We start from the raw sequence: 18,766 nt of genomic DNA on the forward strand, positions 1-18,766 counted from the left end.
CAAGACCTACAAGGGTGAACAATGACTCCAAATGCCACTTGCTCTCATTAGGGACCAATGGAGACCAGGCAAAGCCACCAGCTTTTGGTACCGGGTTTCAAAGTGCATCAGAAATGGAAGAAGACAGAAGATCGCATCCAACACTTGTGTTAAGTCCCACTGCTCTGATAGGGAAGGATAAAAATATTTTTTCTCCCTGCCCTCACTTATAAAAAAAATGTTCTTTTTGGATAATCTCTCCATGGAAGAATTTGAATGTCAAGAAGCTTTTTTTTCACAAAAGTCTTGTTTGCTCTTGCACGTAACTCACCAGGCACAGATTTTGGCAGCCACCCCACACAGGAGCTGGACTTTCCCTTTGCAAGGGCAGGAGGGTCCTGCTCTTGAAAAAGTTATAAAAGAGTTATAAAACACCTTTGCTTGACATTAATTGATGGGTAGAACGAGCTAGAGAGAGAAGAGCCGTCTCAAGGCCAAGGGCTGCTTTTCGGCATCTCATTTGTAATGTGGCAGAGACAACAGCTGGGGGGAGGCCGTCTGCCTCTTGTCAACCCCAGAGGGAAGGACGGACAGACGGACGGTCCCCAGGGAGCTGCCCTGGCATTATAAATGCCTCTGGTAGAGGGTAAGCAGCTTTCTACCTTTGACCTGACCCTTCCTCCCCTAGAGAGGGTTCACAAATCTTCCTCAACAGCTAGCAAAAATTGAAGTGACGCAGCTGGGCCTCCAAAAATGTTGGGTTTTTTAAAAAATATTTTTTTATTTTCAAGTTTCACCCAAGACAGCATTCCAGGAGAGGCAGACAGACAAAGCAAAGGAAACTGCAAGTGTGGAGGGTGCCCACACAACTGGGCTCAGGCCCTGAAGTGACAGCACACTTAGGGGCACTGCCTATCCCAAGCTCCTCTAAAAATCACGAAGCAAGCTCTAGAATAATGGAACTGGTTCAAAGGGGTCAGAAAAACTTGCTTTGGTTCTTTCTTTATTCCCCTCTTGGTGTCTAAGCCAGCCAAGGAGGCTGGTGCACACAACTCACATTTTCTCTCTCTCCTTCAAAATCATCAAGGCTGGAATCTTGTGGGTTAGTTTCTCTATTCTTTAACTGAAAGCTGAATTATTTCCCGATTTCCAGGCACCCATAAAAATAATTTTAAGGGGAAAAACTCAGTGTCGGAATCCTTGTGAAATATTTGCTATGACTTCAGCCTGTGCTTAGGTCCTCCATATTTCAAATAAGAGTAACATACTTGCTCCACAGCAAGTGTTTCTTTGAATACAAGCAACCCTCAGGTGCTTAAAAGTAAATATGTGGTTAAACACTTGGTAAAAATGGTGCCTGCGATCAGAAACTTCTGTAGTTGCAAAAGTGCATTGAAATACTCAGTTTTGTACTTGCCCTTGCGTGTCTCCAGTGTCGTGCTACATGGGTTTCAGTGGATTCAAACCAGGATGAATTCAAATAGATGTGTCATACAATATTTTGCCGTGTTTTATTTGACTTTAATTACTTCTTAACAGCACTGCTGTTCGAAAAATCTTTCTTAGTTGAGGGTGTTGGTTCAGCCTAGGGCTGCTTGGCCCTTTTCCACCAAAATGCCCTTTCAACAACGACCACAAGCCTTTCCGAGCAAAATTAAATCTTTTGGAAGAACGTCTTTTTCTGTGTCAGTGTGAAAATTTACCTTTCTCAACTCTCTTCCCTTCCCCCAGATTTTAGGTTGACTTTTCTTTGCACTTTTCCAGGAGGGAACAGAAACCCATGGTGGGCTCCAGCACAATGTGGATCAACGCCTAGGAGGAGGCAGACCTTGTTGTTAGCACACGTGAAAACACGTTGCAAATGATAACAATAATAATACTTGAATAATTTCTGCTTTTTTTTTTCCTATTCAAGGACTTTTGACAGTTGTTTCCCCCAAAAATAAACATGGTGCAATGCCTGACTCTCCCTGAAGTCAATGCTGAAGTTTGTACTTAGCAGAAGGGAAGACTGGATGTTAAAGAAATGTTCTTGACCCTAGGTTTCCCATAGAATAATAATTTGATTAAACTTATTCTGCAACACTGGGCTTGTGACACACACACGAACCACAATGGGTGTGTGGCACAGGCCCTTCAGCCCATGCACGAGCGATACCTTTGCACCTCTTTCACCTTGGGCACTTGACCAGAATTTGGGCATGAGATTATCAATCATGTAGGTCCATTATTGTAACAGCAAAAAGAAATCCTTATCAAGGCAACGTCTGCTTTACACGGGACGCTGTAAGCAAATATGGGATCTCACCTTTCTCAGGTTTATGCAGGTAAAATAAAACTCAGCTGATCGATGGGTCTGGTTTTCGGAGGAAGCCTTTGTCAGGGTAAAACAAAGGCTCTATACAAAGAGCTGTTAGTACCTTGCAGTTAAAACTGTAGCTGTCTGTCTTTCGTTCTGGGTTTGACAGCCCTTAACAGAACAATAAGGCTTTGGTACAATCAGGACTTCCAGGCGCTAACCCCAATACTTAAATATCACACCAGCTATAATAACAACTTTGCCTTGTGTTCATTGTATCACGCAAAACCACTGTTTGCTTGCTGACCTGCTCACCAAGAGCAATATTCAATATTTTAGACATTGTAGTCCTCCTCCAGCTGTGCCTTAATAGCTGTCTTGTAGCAAAATACCCTCCAACACATGCCACAGGATGAAGGCCTTGCACTGGTTTGAAGGCTGGGATACTTAGAAAGCTCGTTCAATTACTTTGGTCCATTTTTCATCCCCCCCAGACAAGTTATTGGGTTTGCTGGTTGGGGTTTTTTTTGCATTTAGTATAGTATCTGCATTACTCTTACAGAGGTAAAAGGGAAAGCACCTGTCAGTATGCGAACAAAAAGATCCAAATCAAGAGGCAATTAAAATTCATTCAGGCTTGTTCCTCTCTCCTGTTATTTCAATCAGTGCCAAATAACTAAGCTGTTCCTTTTTAATTCTGCATTGCACATTTTTTTCTTTCAAACACTTCTCTCGGTGGAAGTTCTATGCTGTTTTTCCTTCTGGAGAAAGAAAGCCTAAAGATATATTTTCAACCTCCCGGCTCAGTGTTTCCCAGATATTTTGAATCAGGGACTGCTGCCAAGATTCACATTTTTCCACAGATCACCGCACACCCTCACACTCTCAGCAGAAAGCCATTGCGGAGACACACACATGGGGATGGACTCTGGAGCGGTTCTTATTGCCCTGTTCTTGTTGTACTTATTGCGGTCCATGAGCTGGCATGGGAACCGGCACTTGTCCCGCTCACTTTGGCCAGGCCTGGGAAAATCTGACAGGTTTTAAAAGATATTTGGGGAAAAAAAAAAAAATCCATGATGCCTTGGGTTAATTATAATTACTTACTACCAAGTTCTGATTTTCCTGAACAAGCCGTAGTTTAGCCTTCCAACACAAGAGTAACCTCAGCATCCTTCCCGTGGGTACCTGGACAAGTACCAGGGTCTTCCCCTCCCTACAAAAGCCTGGATCAACAGGCAAGTGAAAGCCACAGTTTCTCTGGGGTTCAGGGTCATGGTTCATCACGTTAGACACATGTCAATCATCCCCAGCCAGAATTCACCCGCTGCACCTCACAAGCCAACATAAACACCCCCCTTCAGAAAACCCCTAAAAGCATGGTTAATGCAGCCCTGCAGCTCTACCTGTTTAACCTACTGGCTCTGTTCCCCCGAAAAAATATTTTCACCCACGGGAAGTATTTTCCACAAGTTGTTTTCTCTGCCTTATTTTTGCAACGCCCTGAAGCCGTGTCAGTAGTCAGAAGTCCACAAGGATACGAAGCCAAGGTTGTGGGGGTAACCTGGCTCCCTCTCAGGGCGACATATCACATCCACCTTGGTACCAGAGTCGAAGCACTTGGTGCTTGGACCGGAGGGAACTCGGTCACCAGCAGTGCTGGTTTTAGCCCGTCTTTGTCTGCTGCAAGGAGAAGCTGCTCCATCAGGAGCACAACCAGCAGCAATGCCATAGGAGGGCCAGCAAGTGCTGGCAGCATTAATTTGCCATGGTCCAGCTCCCCAAACTGATCCTTCTCCCTTGTAAGCCAAAAGCAGAGGACAGAAGAAGGAAGATTCCCATTTTCCTACAAAGCACTCCAAACTTCCAGGGAACACTGAGACAGACAGAAAACAGTTGTGATGTGGAGTATGAAAGCTGGAATCTCCCAATACAGAAGGGACAGTGATGTGCTACCCTCTGACGGAGCTGAACCAAGAGCAAAAGTCAATAAGGAATAATTGCTGCTTGTTCAGAACGGCCCAAACCGCTTCTGGATGAGAAGTTCCTGCCAGGGTAATACACACTTCTTCCGACGGGATCCACCGAGGATCCAAATCTGACTTTTCCAGTCTTCACATTCACTGCCCCCAGGCAATGCTACATTTTGCAGTGTGCACCCTGCTGCATTTTGCATTCCCAAAGAGTAATTTTATAAAAGTTCAAGTAAATTCTCAGTTCTCTCAGGTACTGGGCTTTCCTGACACAAGTGGGAATGGAAAGGACTTGCTGCCTGTTGTCACACTCCAATATCACAAGCTCAGATCATGCTCCTATAGCATTTTAACTCATCACCTGTTTTTCCAGGTTGGCTTCTGCCCAGGTTATGTCCCCAAAACACCCAACAACAAGGTCAGAAGAGCTCTCGCGCTGGCACAAGGGAGTTACGAGGCTGGAAGAAGAGCAGGACAAGGACAGGATGGTGGTGGGGTCAACTTCAGTCATCTTCAGCTGCCATGAGATCATACCTGAGAAGCATTTACTGCCACATTCCAAGTGGCTGCAGCTGGGCAGAGGAAGGGGGGGTCCTGTTTGTGCGGCTAATGACCCAACTTAGCAGGACAGAGATCTCGTGTTTGACCTTTCCCAACATCACGTGAAGCAAATGCCCCATATGATGTGGCTCCAGCATTATCTACCAGGCACAGGTGCATGACTGCAATTAGAAATGACCAGCATTTCATACATAACAGCACCTTTCAGCCCAACGCAGCCCATCCGAAAACACTTGGAGCCGCAGTTACCATCTTTGTCCCACCCGACCTCCAGCTCAGGGAGCAGCAAATAATTCCTTGCGAAGTCTCGCAGCTATTATTTGGAAATTAAATTGAAAGCCACAACATCTCTCTGCACTCTGGTATATCTTAAACCTCAGTGCTTGGTTTGTCCTGAGACCACTTCTCCCCCTCCCCACCCCAAAATTCAACTTCGGCAGAGAACAACGCTGCTGGTTTGTGTCCACAACAGATTTATTCCCCCTCTCCCAGCAGCTCCAGCTGCCTGTACCTTCAAGGGACAGTAGCTGCTTGAAGCGAATGGTTCCTTCTGGTTTCTGGGAATAAAAAGCTGCCCTCCATAATCAGGGTATTGTTCTCCCTAAATGGACCCAGACTCTGTAAACACGCTTCTCTGCACAGCGCCGGGAGGGTGACGGGGAGCGTGTGTGTATGTACATGCAGGGAATGTGTCTTGCTTTTTTTTTAAAAAAAAAAACAGTAAATTGTGTTAATTCATTTCCTCTGCCTAAACAGTGGTAATAAACTTCAGGAAAGGAGGAGGAAAAAGTAAACAAGAGTCAATTACAAAAAGGTGAGGGGGAGAGGTAACCACCAAATGTCCCCTTTGGGAAAGGACATTCACGTTACAGCTCGGATGGGCTCCACACAGCCCTCCCTCTGTCCTGCTGGGGGTATAAATGTGACCGTAACAATTTATTTCTTTTCTTTTATAAGGTTTCATCCTATTTTCATGAGTTCAATCCTGGGGGGGCTACAAAATGAACCCCCACCAGTGCCCTGATCCACAGCACATACATCCCTGGGGGCTTTGCTCCTCATGTGATGCGAGCGCTCCGGTGACCAAAACCAACACGCATAGTCAGAGCCTATTTGTAATTTTCTAACAGGAAAATAATTTCACTAAGCAAACTACCATGCTTTGACTGAAAACCCTGATTAGCACAGTTTGAAAACAGGGCAGCATACTGTTCGGGGAATTAACTTGCTTGACCCCTAGTCTATAATGGCACTCAAATAATCTGTGAGTCAGACGAAGTTGAAAAACTCTTGGAAGACCACACTGAAAGAATTTACTGGATTTATTGGATTTTCTAAGATAAAAGAAAAATAAGCCTCAAACTCCACTTGACTAGTCTGTGGTCTTCAGAAAGCCAAGCTTTTTCTCCTGACACTATCTGGAAGAGGAACACTGCCTATGCTGAGCAGCACTTTTCAGGTCTCTTTTTTATATTTTTTTTTTCTTCACTGGAAACTCCCAATAAACAGTAACATTTATTATAAATAAACAAGTCTATTGCCTTGACTACTTTTGAGTAGCACCGTGCTGTTTTCTTCCGTGGGACTAGTGGTAAAACACAGGGAAAAGTGACAGATTCCCATCCCTGTGAATCTACAATCCTCCTCCCAACTGGAGTAGTCACGGCAAGAAGAGCCCTGAATTGAATTTTGAATTAAGCATCCTGAGGCTACGTTACCAGTTGCAAAGGACTAGTCTGGTATTTCAAATGAACTTCCAGTCGCAGGAATTATCCTGTATATGTCACTATCACAAAATACTACTTGGAATCCTCCAAATCCTCTGGTCTAGCCCTGTTTGAGCAAGCGGGGAATCAGGAAAAGCATTTTGCCTTCACGATACAAGTAGGGCCTTGCTATGCTCTAGATAAAACACTGACCCATCCCTACCTTATGGTTTCTCCAGCTCCTGAGCAAAATGCTCTGACTGGCCTCTGCCACTTCTTCGTGTCTCTTTGTCTCCCAGAAACAATAGAAGTGTGCTGAGAGCAGTGGCAAACATTTTCAGATAACAAATCCAGCAATTAGAAATCAACTGTCCAAAGCCAGTTCCCCTGCATATGCAAATACCTCCCTAATAGTTTTACGATTCCTTGTCAATCAAACCTGTCAAGGAAAAGTAAACTCCTGTCCCCGGTCACGATTAAGTTGAAAGCTCCACTCTGATTAGCCCTTAGCAAAATTAACCCCGGCAATACTGCATTTCTGATTGGTTGTGAATACCAGGAGGAGGAAAGATACTCATCAGCTCTGATCTGTTAATCTAGTTTTATATTAACTATCACAGATCATGATGAACCCTCCTGTGCCTTGGTGCCACACTGTACAGAACTGAAACACAGCCTGGTCTTACAAGGCCCCAGTTTCTGCTTTTTGGTAGGATTATAAATTTAAATCCTACTCACTGCTACTCAGCCACAACTCACTGAACCTAAAGGGACTCTCACTTTTGTACTGGAAAGCAATATCTGACCCTGAATATTAAAATATGAAACGACTTATCGAGCACAGAGCCTGATTTCCATATGTTAGTGGAACTGATAACTCTTCTCCTGGTTTCTGACTTTAAGTTGCTCAAAAATACATTAAACACTTCCTACAATCCTATTACTTGTCTGGCTAAAGCGACACTGTGATTGCCACCAAAATGTTGTGTTAATCTGAAGAAGAATGGGAAAGATTTTGATCCACCCAGAAGGCGAGAGATATGGCTCATAGCATCCTCTCTCAGAAGGGTACCCACACTCTGCAGGAGTTTTAGGTACCAGCTTTACATCGACTGATCGATGCCAAACCAGCATTCTTCCTTCCACAGAGAGCCTGCAGTATCCCTGGGGACATACTCCACAATGTCCAGAGGTTTATCCTGTTATTCATTAACCCTCCCATCCTTGACATGCAGTTCATACACCTGTAACTCGTCTGACACTTGTCATTGCTGAACCAGTGTTAACAGATCTGTTTAGGTAAGAATAACCGCTGAGGAAAACAGCTTCCTCAATTACTCCAACTATCAGCCAAGAAGAAAAAGGTGGGAAATTAACCAGTTCACAATGTTCCAGCATCTGTCGCAGCCTAAATCCAGTAGTTTGGCTTGATCGGCTTTGGAAGGCTGGTGGGGCTGAGTAACTGTCCCTTCTCCCTCCTTTGGGGTTGATTTGGCTTCACCTAATCCACTTCTGTCTAGAAGAAGTAAAGTTTAAATCCATACAAGGCAATACTAAAATACCAGCTACCACAATGAAACCCCCCCCTTTTACAATAGAACGCTTCTGCTCAGAGTCACAGGTTGGTCAAAAGCCAATTAAGCATCATATGTATACCTAATGATGAGGTCAAAAGAGAAATACAGGACAGATTTGAAAAAGCCGCATCCCGACATCCTTTTCGGAGCACACACGCTGCCCACTCGAGACCCTCTCCCAAGGCTTGGCTGCACCGGGACCCAAGAGCAGCCGTACACTAATCCAGCCTAAATTTTCTCTTGGAGGTTGGCTAATGATTCCATTTCCTTTCGTACCCTCCTCCAGCTTTTTCCTCTCCCATATATCTTGTGCAGGGCAGAACTAGCAAGCCCCAAACTGCCACAGAAAGTCTGCACAACGCCAGTATCAAACTCCTACAGTCATCAGTTCACTGAGTGTGTGCAAGCAAACCCAGCAAAGAGAATACGAATTTTTTTTAAATGCCTATTGCATACATTAAGTTCACATTTCTGCATTTGTCTGCTGTTCCTGTGTTTTTATCTAACATGCACAGACAGCTCCTAAAATACCCACCAAAGTCAACACCCCCCAAGTGGCATCTAGGGTATGACACCTCTTGTATTACTCACTTCTCAATCACTTGACAGGGCACTCAAGATTCTGTAAATCTTTCATGAAATAAATTTACCAGACATAAACAGAAATGATTTTGGGTCCTGTCAAGCTAGAAGCCACTCATAGAGAGGCTGAGAATAGAGGTGCAGCAGTCCTGAGAAACATTAACCTGCTCTGAGAAGTCTCTGCTTCAAATTTACATTTTTCTTCCTTTAGTGTAGCTCAAAATTAAGTTTGGACATATAATGGAAGCAGTTTCCACATAATGGAAGCAGTAGCCCAGAGTTGCTGGCTGAATTTCTTCCTGAAGAATTGGACTGGTTGGGATGAAATAAAAATGTTAGGTTATTCGCGGCACTGCTGGATACCGTATTTCTGCTGCGATACAATGGGCAGACTGTGTGATCGGGGCAGCCAACCAAACTCTACACAGCCCATGTTTATTTGACTCGGAAGGGGGAAAAAAAAATCTGAGATGTTAACAGATTCAGCAGCAAAGGGCATATATTAACTTGTTAAATAACACTCAGGCCAGTCTTCAGCCCCTCCACAGACAGCAGCACTGTCCGCAGAATGGCAGCATTTCTTTGGGGACAAACCCCTCTGCAGCGACACAAAGTTAAAAACAATTAATTCCCAAGTTGCTTTCAGCCCCAACAGCCACCAGCCAGAGCTCGCAGTGGCCAGAAGCAATGTGTTTCTAGAACAAAAATATTGCGTCCAAGGGGTCCAGTCAAGCAAGTAAAGGGCAGGATCCAAAATACCACGTTCAGCTCACATCTCTTCTGCTGTCATACTTGAAAGGCGCCTATAAGAAAGATGGGGACAGATTTTTTAGAAGGGCCTGTTACAACAGGACAAGGGGTGATGGTTTTAAACTAAAGGAGGAGAGATTCAGGCTACACATGAGGAAGAAATTTTTTACACTGAGGGTGGTGAAACACCAGCCCAGGTTGGCCAGAGAGGTGGTGGATGCCCCATCCCTGGAGACATCCCAGGCCAGGCTGGACGGGGCTCTGAGCAACCTGAGCTGGTGCAGATGTCCCTGCTCATGGCAGGGGGGGCACTGGGGGAGCTTGGAAGGTCCCTTCCAACCCAAACTAACCTATGATTCTGTGAGGAATCCATACAGAGATCAATATCACAATCTGTGCAAGTCATCCTTCAGGGATGGATCCAAAGCACATGGGAGTGAGTAGGAGTCACGGCACCAACACTCAGAGGTTCCAAATCAGGTTCCAACCTGTTAAAACTGGCATGGGCTGCACCTGCATATCTCATACGACATCAGGGCTGCAGGATCAGATTATTCAAGCTTACTTGTGGAAATATTTTTCTTTTACCTTAGTACGAATGCTGCTATGAATGAGAACCAGACTCAATAGACTTTCAACAGTCAGTGGTCTTTGCAACATCTACACTCACGCTGGCTCTACTCTTAAAAAAAAGTCCCTTATATGACCAAAAATGTTTCAACTTGATGCAAAAGATTAGGACAGGTCAACGCAGCTAAATACCTATGGAGGCATTATTATTAGAGAAAGCTCCAAGTCAAGATTGATTATCAAGAGCAAGAAAAGGAATAGAAATCAAAATTAAACATTCAAAACAAGATCAAATGCATTTCAGCTTGAGCCGCCCACCAGAAAACACAGGAAGAGGTCAGGTGAAAGACAAACTCTTTAAAACAAGACAAAATGAGCAGGCTAATGAAAGAAAAGGGAGAAAGGATCATTTCCACCAAATCCAAATGTAACACATTTGCACGGACCCTTTGAACAGCATGATTTTACAAGTCAGTGCAGACACGAGGAGGAGTTTCACATCTTAGGAAAAATCAGAAACCTGCATCAGTTCTACTCTTGCTAAATAAAAAAAGCTATGGCTAAAGGTTGTTGTCGGTTTTGTGTTTGTTTGGGGGCTTTCGTTTGTTTGGGTTTGGGGTTGTTTGTTTTAAATTCAAAGGAGGTACAAGAGGACCTCTGCATTATTACTTTCCCCTCTTGGTGGAAATTTTTATGTCTTCCAATAATTAATCCAAAAAAAGCACACCCAGACACTGACCATCTCTCCCGCATTCATGCTATTCCAATAACAAGTATTCTGCACCCAGATGTAGCAGCATTGCTCGTGGTGAGACAACGGCTTGAAAAGGAATTATCAAATGGGTCATTGGAAAAGATCAGCCCTATCAGCCAATTCAGGCCAGATGACAAACTTCATCTTTAGTTAATAAATTAATACCAATGGTGCCAAACCTTGAAAGGCAGGTTCCTACCTGCTAGCAAATGTCACTTTTGCTTTTTCGCTTTTTTGTTTTTGAATGACTTTTTTTTTTTTTCCTGAAAAAAAAAAAAAACCTGTAATTTCTCAAGCACCACCTCATGGCACATGAAAGCTTCTTCTGTGGCTAAAAGTCAGACTTTGGAATCTAGCCTTTGCTGTGTACAAGTTCATCACAGAAAAGACATATTTTAATTTGCTGCTTGCGTCTTTTAATGAAGGTCAAGGAAATATATGGACTTGGAAAACAAAGTTATAAAAACTTAAAGGAAAATCTAAATGTATTAGAGCAATTTGCCGAGTTTTGTAATATTCCTAATAAAAAAAAAATAAAATCAACCCTAATTTTCCAGTATGACGCACACTGTATTTTATGTTTAAACTCAGCCGCAATTTGAAGCGGCGGACAGCCTCAGAAGAAGGGAGGAACCGGGGTTTAAAAAAAAAATAACCAGGATTTTCTTAGATCGTCATGTTGACTTTAGGTACAAGTCATGCTGACAGATTATTAATGAGCAAGTTCCCCAAGGGCATGATCCAAAAATGCCCCAAACTTAACCAGAAGATGTGCACCGATTACATAAAATTTGAATCAGGCTGTTAGATCTGAACTTGCTTCTCTTTCACAAGTGAGAAATTACCTAATCATTAAATTGGCTAACAACCATTCAACAGGAATAAAGGAGTAAAACAGAAGGCAACGACCATCTGTCTTATATTATCATTATTTATCTTTTACACGTTTACTGCCGTTCACTCTTACAAACTCCAAAGTTAGAGAACAGTAAATACGTTCACCAGAATTAAGAACTCATCTCACAAGAAAATGAGAAAAAGAAAAAAAAAAATCTTCTAGGGTCCTATTCCCATTTCTCCAATATTCAGAGAAACAAAAATGGCACGTAACGTTATTTCCACGTGAAAACGTTGAATTTTGAGGTAGCCCCAACAGCAAATTCCCTCTAATGCAGGGACCAACCAGGCTCGCAAGCCAAGTGTCGCGCAGAGAAGTGCCAGAGCAGAAAGCAATTAAGGTCCCGTTCTTCCCCTCCCCACGCAATGCACCGAAAATGAAATCAACATCCAAACTAATTAGTTTCCAGCAGAATATCAGTTTACTCGCTAAAAGAAGGGTTGTTACTGCTCTTACCAAAAACTTCTAAACATACCATACGAAATCTCATTTAAGCCACGGGGCCAAGCCAAGCACATCCCAACGTTACCATATACGGTCACCAAGGCGAATACGATGGCAACTTGACAGATTTGGAACAAATATTGCGTTGTGTGTCACTGAGACAACACAGGCAGGAAAATATCAGATTGTATTACCTGTATCCGACCGGAGGTGTGGAGTGGTAGGAGCTACATTGCTGCAGGACATCGTCACTAAAGGTTAGTGACCCAAGATGGCATTCGTCCCCGCAGAGGAGGGCCAGAGCAGGACACTGTGGAGTTTTATGCCCTGTATAGGGCTGCTTGGAGAGAATGGAGTGACATGATGAACGAGCCACCAGACCTGCATTATTACCCCAGGTTTAGGGCTGACACCATCCCATGCAGCTGGCGACGGGGCTGAAGCTGCCACCTTGGCCATCAGCCGACAGCATAATACCTCTTAGAAAACCACAGCACGCACGTTTTGTTCTCAAAAAAAGTGGATTTTGTACACACAGAAGTTCTTGTGTTCACCCACAGGGGAAAGAAGGGGCTTGGATATTTATCAAAATAGCTCCCGAGGAAGACTTTTTTGGTACAGGCTCCCTCCTGGAGATCCTTAGCCCAGAATAAGATTGGTCACTGGGGGAGTTATTCCAGCTTCAGTTTTTTGGAAGGGTTATTCCAGTGTATTTGCAGGTGTAGACAAGCACTTAGCCAAAGACTTTAAATTTCGGCCCTGAAAGCATTAGTTCAAACTTAGCCAGAGCTACCTCATCCTTCATCCCTCCAGACACAGCGAATTCTGCACCTGGGCCTCTAAAATCAGACCTACTCTCTACTTTGCATGGATACTTTGAATGTATTGACTCTTTCTTAAGAGTTTCTCTTGGTTTCCCAAGATATCCCCTTTTTCGCAGTGTTTTGTACATGGGCAATGTGGCACATTGGGTCACAAGAAGGGATGGAGCCAGTAGGCACCGCTTCAAACCCAGGAAAAAAAAATAAAATTGCTGCCTTAGCCCAATCAGTCAACCCGATGCGGCCCGTCGCCTTAAAAGGCATCACCTAAATAAAGATGTAAAAATAATACAAGGTAACATTTAATGCAAGATTGCAGCTGAGCACTCAACTGTCAGGAAATATCGAAGCCGGAGCGCGTGGGCAACTTAACTCTGCCCCCTTGAGCAAATGCACTATGGCACAGCCCTTCCCCGAACACGGGGCAGGCAATCACCCAGCGCCAAATTAACCTCGTAATTCCAGAATAAGCTACTTTTGCCTAATATGAGCCAAAGAGAAGAACCAGCACTTTCACATCGAGCCTCCTCGGCCACCTTCCTCACTTGATCACCAGCCAGCGAGCACCTATTTAACTTCTGACACCTCAGATTAGGAGGTGTTGGCAAGCTTTGGGCCACACACGTCTAATTTGCAGTCGGGATACAGGTACAAAGTGTTGGTTTGGCCAGAACAAAGAGCCCTTCTTCCTCCAGAGAAAAGCCTCACGACCTCAGGCTGAGCTTTGGCCAAAGGACTGTCTGTAAAACCCGAGCAACGGGAACAGGTAACATTTATACATCTCCAGCGCCCAAACCCACCGTATGATGCACTCGGAAAAAATCCGCAGGTACATGAACGACCGGGCACATTTTTCCGAGAATCTGAAATTATCCCGATGTAAACATCTAGTAATTTGGCATATATGACAGCGCAAAACAAGCCTGCGAAGTGGTACAGAGTGTCTCACCTCTGCTCACTTACCAGTTTGATCTTTCATCTATGTCCTTCGCTATCAAGAATACTCTCAACCCCGAGAAGTGCAAAGAAAGATTTAAATGTTAGGATTTTGTCCTTTTTTTTTTTTTTCCACAGCAATGACACCTTTTTCTTCTCCACTTTCCCTCTCTTGATATCAGCACATGAATGAATGACACTTTACATGGGTTTGGCCCTGTTTTTTAAGCTCTATTTCTACATCATTATAAATAACCAGGACCATCTCTCCGTCCACTTGCAGAATGGATTTTTCCAGCTCTGAGAAGAGTTCAAATAACCCACTTACCAATACGATCCTATCAAAGTTACATTAAAAAGACCTCTGCGTAGGAAAAACTATTATATCCTGAAATCACTACTGTTAATTTTCTATCGCTTCTTCACACAACAGCAGCCCACAGCACTTCTTTTTCCAGGGGCAACAAAAGAGTATGAGCAAGACAAGTGCAAACCAAATTTAAACCAGGTCAAGCCAGTGAAGCAGCCGATACTCGGCTCACAACAGAGACAAAAATCTTTTTGTCTTCTCCTGCCCACTTCAGATCTTTTCCGGAACTCCACCAACATCTCAGGTCCATTGCAATAATATACATCCATGAGGTCATCTTAATTCATACACTGCTGCCCATTGCCTACAACTTAAACTGAGTCTCCATTGTAAACCGTGCCTGGAATTCAGACTTGCAGGACTTACAGCCTATAACTGTTTTCTTTTTCATTCAGCTTCCAGCCGAATCATTTTATAGTGCTTTTGCCTCCATAAAATATTTGCTTGGGAGCCAATACCAAGAAGGAAAAAAAATTAAAAAGCAATGTAGTAACCAAACCTTGGGTTTTTAGAGTAACGCTCCCCTCCTCCTTTCCCACTCTCACCCCTCAAGGTTTATTTTTGGCAAGTTACGGCCCAAGCAAAGGGCAAGTTTAAACCTTTTAAGTCGTGACTCCATGGCACTGGGTGATTTAAAGGTCTTTCGACAATTCACACAACTTCGATACTGTTGGCAACTGCAGCTGGAGCAATCTGCATCCCGAAGCCATTCTCCTGGGACAACGCGACCCCTCCTGCGTGAGCAGAGCTGGGGGAGCTGGAAACATGGTTTCCCATTCAGGCTTCCCAGAGACAGCACCCACCAAGGTATGACACAGGCAGGAGCAGAGGAAAAGCCACCACTCCTTCCACTATGATCCCAGAGCTTTGCTTAAAGCACCTTCCCACAAAAAACTTCTCTTTCTTCCACCTCGCATGTCACTCCCAGGTCAGTATATTTCAATTTGTCTCTGGTAGGGTAACCTGTTTATTGAAATCTGATCAACTGCTGGAGCCCCAGCGTTAAAATATGCTCTCGCTGTTGGGAACTGTCATTTGTCTGTCACCGAGGAAGTTAATGGATGTGTTTGTTTAGTTTGCTAGTGGGAATATACAGGGGCAGGGGCTGGAGGGATTACAGGAGGGGAGAGGTATTTCTGATCCACAGAGGAATGCAGTTGCTTTTCTTTAAAATTGCCTGTGTATTTTTACGCACGCACAAGAAAAGCCGCTGGAAGTTCACCTGCGCCTATGGGACTGCAGCAAACCCAGAGCGACCGCGCCCCATCCAAAGCGACGGCCCCAAAACACGCAGGTAAAGGAGGTACAACACGTGGGCACGAGCCTGCACCCCTGCACAGGTAAGTACGTGCAGGGGACGAGTCCGCACAGACAGCAACTCCCTTCGGGGGTCCCTCCGAGGGCACCGCGCAGCGGAGTGACGGGCGCGAGTTGCAGAGCGTGCACAGCCAGCGCGGTCTCCTTACCTCTCGCCGAGTCCGAAAACGCGATTATCCCGGCGAGAAGGAGTGCGAGCTGCAATTCCATTTTGAAAAACAGATCCCTCCGTATCGTACAAGCTGCCGTCCTCTCAGACCTGGAGGCAGGGAAAAGGAGAGCAAAATAATTACTGGGGGAAGAAACCCAAACAACCCACAACTTTGCAAACTTTTAAAACCTATCGCAAAGACGCAAGAGCAGTAACAGAAAATGAAAGAGCAACGTACTTGTAATTCATTTCTTGGCGCTCAGCAAGTAAAACTTTGCCCTCCTCTCTGTTTTAGCCTGATATAAATCAAGAACCCACTGAGGCCAGTAAGCTCCTCTAAGTTTACAGTTAATGCATAATTCTTTGGTATCCTGTACAGAACCAGTCTGGAAGGCAAACAAAACACTAGCAAGTGGCCATAAAACAAGATTTCAGGTTAACAATTTGTGGAAGAACTTGGGGAAGGGGGAGGAGGAATGTTACCTCTCCCATCAAGCAGCCCAGAAAACTTTGTGTTGCTGCTCCAGTGCCCCTCAGACAGGCTCTGCCCTGGGTACGCGCCTTCCTCCACTCTGCACCTTCTCTGAACAGCACTGATTTTTCCTTTCCTCTTTCCCCCCAAAGCCCCGCTTGTTTCCGTGTGCTTCAGAGGTGCGTCCCGAAGCAAAACCACACTTAATTATCCAGATTCTTGAAGATGCCTTCGCTGTGATACACAAACCCGGGGGTAGATCAGGTTTACATTAATTACACCCTGTTCTCCTCCTAAAACTCTCACTCTCTAAACACTGTCTGAATTCCTCACCCTTGTAAACTCCCCGGTTTAAACACTCCGTGCCCCCAGGACACACAACAACCCGTGCGCAGCATCCAGGAAAGCAACTACGGACGCCTTGCCATTAGTTTCCCAATTTGCAGCGGGCAGCTGGATCGGACGGAGGGAGGGGGCGGGGGGCGGCCGGTGGGGCCAGCGGGCGGAGGGGGCTCCCCCCGGGGCAGGACCCGGGGCGCAGCGCGGCCGGTAACGGGGAGATTCGCAGCCGGGAATTGGGGTCGGGGAAGGAAGGACGAGGGTCTGGGGCGGGGGGGGACACCCGGCGCGATGCCACCTGGTGCTGCCGCCCGCTTCGGGGCTACCGCGGCTGCTCCCAGCTGTGCCTTAGTGTCTCCCCGACCCAGCGCTGACCCAGGCGGGGGTTCTCCCGGCCGGGGAGGGTGGTGTGGGGGGCACTTACCTCGGCTGCTGCCGGGGCTCTAGCACCGTGCGCTGGCGCCCATCCTCGCCGCTCGCCGCCTCATGCCCTCCGCGGCCACGGCGCCCGGCGGGGCGCTCCGCCGCCGGCCTCTACCTCATCTCCCCCCCGCCCCGGGGCGGGTGGGGGCTGCCCGCTGCTTTGGGGGTGCCCTCCCCACGGAGCAGCTCTCTCCCTTCACCACCGGCTTTTTACCAAGTCCCCCCTTTTCGCCCCGCGGGCGATTTTTCCACTAGGGAGCCACAGGCGAGGAGCAAAGGAAAAGATGTGTGTGGGGGGAGAAGAACCTTGTATATTATTTTTCCTGCTTTCCGGGTCGGGCTGAATGTGTATGTGTGTGTGTGTGTGTGTGTGTGTGTGTGTGTGTGTGTGTGTGTGTGTGTGTGTGCGCGCGCAGGGAGGGACAGCGGGGACCTGACAGATCCGCCGGGGCTCCGCCGCCGCGGGATGCCCGGTGATGCCGTCCCGCGGCTCGCCCAGCCGGAATCCCGTTTAAGGAGCGAGGGGAGGAGGGGAAAGGGGCTGGGGAAAGGGAGGGGAAGGGGGGGGCGAGGAGAAGGGGGGAGAGCCGGGGCGAGAGAAACAAGCGATAAAGCAACTTTCCCTGCAGGGCTTTGTGGCGGTGGGGGCAGAGCCGCCGCGGAGGGCGGTGCAGTGCCGCCCCGCTCCAAACTTCGCACCAATCCCCGGGAGCCCCCGCCCTCCCCGCTCCGCGCCGCCGCTCCCTTTAACCCTTTGCGGGGGCGGCGGAGGGGAGGACGGGCGGCCCGGGGGCTCCGTGTGCGCCTTGGAGCGGTGGGGCCCGTCCCGCAGCGCTTCTGCCCCCGTTAGCCCCACGGCGATGAAGCCCCGGAGCACCCCCCCCGCCACCCCTTCTGCCCCTCGCAGCCGGCCCTGTCCGCTGCAGTGCCCCAGAGCATCCCCCCTATCCACCCCCTGGAGCCCACGTAGCCCCCATAAGCTCTGGAGACCCCCAGCGCCGCAGCCCCCCCCGCCATGCACCCCACAACCCGTCCCTGCCAAATCACCCCTCTTCCCAGGGCAAAGGAGACCCCTGGCTGTGGGAACCCACCCTGGAGGCAGTGAAGGAGAGATTGGGCTCCTTACAGATGGGCGTGCAGGGGACGCGCCGTGGGGAGGCAATGGTACTTAAACAGGCTGAGAGAGTTGGGGTGTTCAGCCTGGAGAAGAGAAGGTTCTGGGGAGACCTTATTGCGGCCTTTCAGTGCTTAAAAGGGGCCCATGAGAAAGATGGGGACAGACTTTTTAGAAGAGTGTGATATGGCAGGACAAGGGGCAATGGTTTTAAATTAAAAGAGGGGAGATTCAGGCTGGACACGAGGAAGAAATTTTTTAACAGTGAGGGTGGTGAGAGCCTGGCCCAGGTTGGCCAGAGAGGTGGTGGATGCCCCATCCCTGGAGACATCCCAGGCCAGGCTGGACGGGGCTCTGAGCAACCTGAGCTGGGTGAAGATGTCCCTGCTCATGGCAGGGGTGGCACTGGATGAGCTTTGAAGGCCCCTTCCAACCCAAACTATTGTATGATTCTCTGTTTCTATTATTTGGGTGGGTGAGTTCCCACCCCAGCTCTGGCACTTTGACCTCTCAGCTTGGATGCAAATCGTGCCAGAACGAGAGTGAACTGAACTAAACGAACTGGAAAATAAACTGTGGAGATGTCTGTTCCTTAGATTAACTGTTACAATTATTTATTATTTGTTTTCAAAGGGAACTCGGCTGGTGCATCTGCTCTTACAGCAAATTACTCTCCCTCCGCACAGGATAAAAATCAACCTGGCAGAATTCACCAAACAGACTAAACAAA

General features: G+C 46.7%; 1 protein-coding gene across 1 annotated transcript in view; it reads right to left on the minus strand.

The window, feature by feature from the left end:
* FGFRL1 (fibroblast growth factor receptor like 1) overlaps positions 1–17,402 on the minus strand; it is a 183,593-nt gene extending 166,191 nt beyond the window's left edge. Inside the window, exons 1-2 of the mRNA XM_065634789.1 lie at positions 16,924–17,402; positions 15,687–15,796 (exon numbers count right to left, since the gene is read on the minus strand). Coding sequence (XP_065490861.1) covers positions 15,687–15,747 — 61 coding nt within the window. The 5' untranslated portion in view covers positions 15,748–15,796; positions 16,924–17,402. The remainder of the gene's footprint in view (positions 1–15,686; positions 15,797–16,923) is intronic.
* Between the last annotated feature and the right edge of the window lie 1,364 nt (positions 17,403–18,766).

This window comes from Caloenas nicobarica, chromosome 4, assembly GCF_036013445.1.
Source record: "Caloenas nicobarica isolate bCalNic1 chromosome 4, bCalNic1.hap1, whole genome shotgun sequence".
In the NCBI taxonomy this organism is placed as follows: domain Eukaryota; kingdom Metazoa; phylum Chordata; class Aves; order Columbiformes; family Columbidae; genus Caloenas; species Caloenas nicobarica.